The sequence below is a fragment of the Montipora foliosa genome, chromosome 3 (assembly GCF_036669935.1).
Source record: "Montipora foliosa isolate CH-2021 chromosome 3, ASM3666993v2, whole genome shotgun sequence".
In the NCBI taxonomy this organism is placed as follows: Eukaryota; Metazoa; Cnidaria; class Anthozoa; order Scleractinia; family Acroporidae; genus Montipora; species Montipora foliosa.
Window position 1 is genome coordinate 36,393,393 of NC_090871.1, and position 5,000 is coordinate 36,398,392.

A 5,000-nucleotide genomic window follows, 5' to 3' on the forward strand; every position below is an offset into this window, starting at 1 on the left:
GAGTGGCAGCTTCATCAGCTTTGTAGGAATCATTGAGACTGGCATTTAATTTCTTCACACATTATTTCTCTTGATAGTGGTGTTGTGGATAGAGCAAATTGCTTCATGGCCTTATCTCTCTTCTTCTTTAGGTGGATACGTCTTGTCGGATACCCAACTTGGTGGTCCACATGGCTCTCTTTTGCCGACTTCTTTTTCAGTGACTTCCCTTACAGTTGTTTCAAAGGAATACATGTAATGTATCTTTCTGTGATGTCTGCAGATACATCAGTTACATGTAGATGGAGTGCCTGGTATCAATTGCACAGCTCCAACTGAAATTCCTCTCTAGTCCTTTGGTCCTGCAGCCCTCTCCAGTTGAGTTAGGTTTCCCTTGCTCACTCACGACTAGAAGGATGGTATTACAATGGGTGATCAGAGTCCAGTTCAGCTGTGTTGAAAGCATGGTAGTTCCTGAGGGAGTAATGACCCACTTGCTGTTGATCAGTATGTGATCCAATTGACTTTTAGATGGGTGCATCCAGGTCCACAGCCAACCTCGAGCCTGGGCAAATCTTTGCTGGGCAAGTTGAAGGTTGCACAAGTTCACAAGGTGCTCACCATTTTCATTAGTTGTGTCACAGTAACAGTGCCTACCAACAACCACAGGGTGATATACATGTTTCTCTGCTTGGTCATGATGATCCTTGAGGCAGGAGTAGAAGTCCTCTTGTACTGAAGAAGATGAACATTCAGTAGGTGCGTAGTTACACAACAGTGTTGCTTAGTTGAGGCTTCTCATGAAATGTTGCCAAGGTGATTCTTTGAGTGATGGCATAATCTGTAGATACATGTATACAGTACTTGGACATGAATAACCCAACACCACCTTGTCTCACTTGGGTGGCAGAACCATATAAAATAACCCAATTTCTTTCATCCAACCAAAATTCTTCTGTTGGGTTGGTGGTGATGAGCCTGTGTTCCTGTAATCCTGTAATGATGTCAACACCAGTATAATACACTGTACATGTGATTGTTATTAAATTTTATTTTGGTTCTCTTGTGAGGACATGACTACCGGTACCAGCAGTTGTCTCATCTATTCTGTTTTTTTTTCCTTCCTCAGGGCTTTCGTGGTCGCTCCAAGAACTGCTATAGCATAGCAATCAGGAGGGTACACAAAGCTCTGCAGTATCAGTATGTCAGTAGGAGACTAAAAAAAAGGGAAATGAGATCAGTGAGTAGTAATTAATAGAAGACAAAATATGTGCTGCAGTGAAAGTTCTGATGCTTATGGTAATAATACATTTTCTGTCTCAATTTAGCTATGGATCAGCAGAATTAATATTGCAACAAGGGAACACAATGTCAACTACTCCAAATTCGTAAATCAAATGGCTCAGGTAAAGCTGTATGAAATATTAGAGAGGAAACTATATTGCTTCTATGGAGTACATTCTTGATAGAATTTTTGTAATTATAACTCTCCTTCTGCTGCTATCGTTAAGGCTTAAGAACATTAATTTTGCACATTTAACAAGCATTTCTCATTCCATTATGTTCTCCTTTTTGTCAATAGCATAACATCCAGCTGAACAGAAAAATGCTATCAGAGTTGGCTATACATGAACCAAGATCATTCAAGGTTGGTCATCACTTTTGCGATGCATTTTAGCTTGACTTGGTTACCATATTTTAAACACTGGACCCTGATAGAAATAATGCTATATGTAAGCTTATTTCGAAGTATTACAAATGCTTGATGGTGTTATTTTATCAAGATCCCGGGGTTTACTTGTGGTCAACCATAAAAGTAAAATGGGTCATCTGCAACATATGCTGCTCTGTTATCGTAACCAGGTTGGATGCTATGTAGTGGCCACAGAGTTTTTCGGATTTTGAACAAATTCAATGTGCCATTTTCCAAAACACCAATGTCTCCCACAGAAGAGCCTTAGAACAGTTTCCTCAAGGATTCACAAAATTCTACCTATTTCATACATAATGCAAACAATGCTGACGTTATTAATCACAGAAGCATGTAAGCCATTTCCTTGTGACTTTCAAACTATTGCCAAGCATTTAACCCCTTGACACCTGAACAGGCCAAAACCAGTATTTTACCCTGTCTAATGCCAGACGATTTTTGACTTGTCAATGGGGAACCCCCAGGAGTTAATGGGTTTATTACATCCATTTAGAAATCACTGTTGATCCATGCAATCTGATTGGCTCTCAGCAGTGCGATTTATTCCCAAATCGCACTATTTTTTGCTCTCAATCGCACCATTTCCCCAGCCAATGAGAATGTACATGTAACACCAAAACAAAACAACCAATCAGATTTCGAGGCTTGTTCAAGGTAACCAATCAAATTGCAGGAAAATGAAAGACAAAGAAAACCTTGGTGTGGCAAATTTTGCAACTTTTGTTCCCAACTGGATCAATGTATTATTGGTACTGACTAAAATTCTGCATTTTACCGATTAAATAATTATTGTGTGATTTCTAAGTGGATGTAATAAAGTGGTAATTGAACTTTGTGTCATGCAATTTTGGTCTGAAATCATACTTGTGATTTCAAATGGAACGAGCACACAGTGCTCGTTCGATTTTGAAATCACACGTATGATTTCAGACCAAATTGCACTCCACTCAGTTCAATTACCATTATTAATCAGTCACTGAAAAAGTCCCCATTAATTTAAGTTTAAAGCCAGAAGCCTTAGTATTTCTCAACCTCGTTTCAGTGTTGGGAGGAAGCACCAAGGTTACTATTCCTTTTGGGACTGGTTCATTTTATTCCTCAGGAAGTCTATCTGTAACCTTTTCTTATTTTGCTTATCCAGATGTAACAGTACTATAATTTGTACGTTACTTTTCTCAGACTTTCTAGCAAGTATTTTTTGTTGCGAAGCTTGTGTCTCTTGTGAGGTCATGATTACATTCATTCCATTGTAATTCCTAAAAATTGTTCTTTCAGCATGCATTTCTTCATCTCTGAGTTTCAAGCACACGTTGATAGAACTAAACAAAACTCCATTTCTTATCACGGCCATATATTGACCGATTGTTTGATTGGATCTGCATTTAACCAATAAAAAATATCGAAACAAGTGCCCTGTTTTCCTGCAAATTTCCTTTTCAAGATTCACAGTGGCGGTAGATTATTCTTCTATTCTGAAAGAGCTGCTGGGTGATGGGTGGGTCAGGGCTAGAAATTAACTTCTTTGCTTAGGAGCCTCCTGGCGACTAATAAGAAAAATTTGGTCGCCAACTTATTTAATATATGACTTATGTAAGAACATGATTTTAAATGTTACTTTGCATGCAAGGAAAGTCATAATTATCAAATAGCAAGAAAAAAAAAATCAGCACGAGAAAGAGCTCTAAGGCCACTGTTGTTTTCGGCTTTTGTCTTTAGTTTGGTGGTGGTGTTCTTTACGTTTATTTGAAAATGAGTGAAACACAGAACGTTTTAAGTCCGTGTCTTCCATAGCAAGGCAAACATGGATCCTTTATCCTTGCTATTCACCTCTTCAAAATGTAGTTCTGTATTCTCCTACAGCTTGCGTGGCAAGCCACTTAACCTTTATGGCGAGTAAACGCAACACTACAATAATTATTGTTTGGCCTTGGCCCCCACACAACCACAATGCTCGTACCAGTCTCTGACGGTTTCAGTAGCCTCTAGAATCAGAGGAACTTGGTTTCTTAAAGTACTTTGCTACCGATATTTATCTCCATTTATTAATCATCACCTTGTGTAGTCAGTTTTGCAGGTGTCCGCTTTCTAACAGAGGGGGCAAGTTCTCCAACCTACTTAAGGGTACGGGTTGCTTTTTGAAGGTTCCATACAAAACCCTTTCCTGAAGAACCTTTTCCTTGAATAATGAAGCACAAAAATAGACGACAAGTTTTCTTTCAAATAGTTCTGTCACATTTCCAATTATTTTTTTACCTGAAGACTGTGCAGAGTTAAGTACAAGTAAAATAATGCAAATAGCCAGACAACAGAGATCACAGATCCACTTAAGGTGTTCGATTCTTTCTCTGTCGTTGTTGAACCCATAAGTTACCAGAGAATTTTCCATTTGGTTTCAGTGTTGTACATAACATCACACTTGGTAAAATATTAGAAATACAGCTCACTTTGATATTGATTATGGCTCGACGGGGGAAAGATTGTTGTCGAAGTCCATTACTCGTCGCTTTTAGATATCGGTTTTGTCATTATATTGTAAAATGAAGTTTATTTGGGAAGCCAACAATATTTCTTTAACTTCCTGGTTAATCCAATTTATTGCTACGACTTACTAGTGCGAAGATTGTTTACCTTAAACTCATGCCTTTTGCGAATTTTGCGTGTCATGAAATGACATCATTTGCGTGACATAACTCCTTTATAACGAAGACTTTTCAACAATATATCGTTTTACTCTAACCCAAAAACATTCAAATGATGTAAAAACTTCATATCTATAAACCAAGTCTGTTTTTGTGTCTCGTAGTTGTTTAGATTTTCAATCACATGGCCGCTCAACCTCACGGTTGTGTAAATAGTTCACCCTGAAGTCAAATAAACTAAACGAGGTTATTTATCACCAGGTAATTCCATCGTATTGGGAATAGCAGCTGCTTTATTATTCATCAGCGTCACAAATTCATGCCGATTTTGGAGATCATTTTGTTGAAACTCCAGCTCGCTTCGAGCAGACCTGTTTATGTTCGTGAATTATGCACGCTCTACGGGCCTATTTGCCACCACGGTCTTACAATCACTCACTCTTACAAACCAAAGACGGAAGTTTCTTGGCTAAAAAGTACGTTGTTTTACTCTGAAAACGACGAACGATTAACATTCTTTCTTGTAGTTCATTCAGTTGACACAAGTTGATCCCCATGCACTTTTATGGTTGCCTAGCAAGTGATCAATTTCTTCCTTTTGACAGAACATCATGACCTTTCCCTTGATTCATAAAAGTAAGAGACTGCAGAAATCTTCGTGTTTTTACGGT

At 38.4% G+C, this 5,000-nt stretch overlaps 1 protein-coding gene across 1 annotated transcript in view; it reads left to right on the forward strand.

Annotated features, from left to right (window-relative positions):
* LOC137997369 (large ribosomal subunit protein bL20-like) overlaps positions 1-5,000 on the forward strand; it is a 10,686-nt gene that overhangs the window by 4,350 nt on the left and 1,336 nt on the right. Inside the window, exons 2-4 of the mRNA XM_068843318.1 lie at positions 1,109-1,219; positions 1,308-1,385; positions 1,562-1,627. Coding sequence (XP_068699419.1) covers positions 1,109-1,219; positions 1,308-1,385; positions 1,562-1,627 — 255 coding nt within the window. The remainder of the gene's footprint in view (positions 1-1,108; positions 1,220-1,307; positions 1,386-1,561; positions 1,628-5,000) is intronic.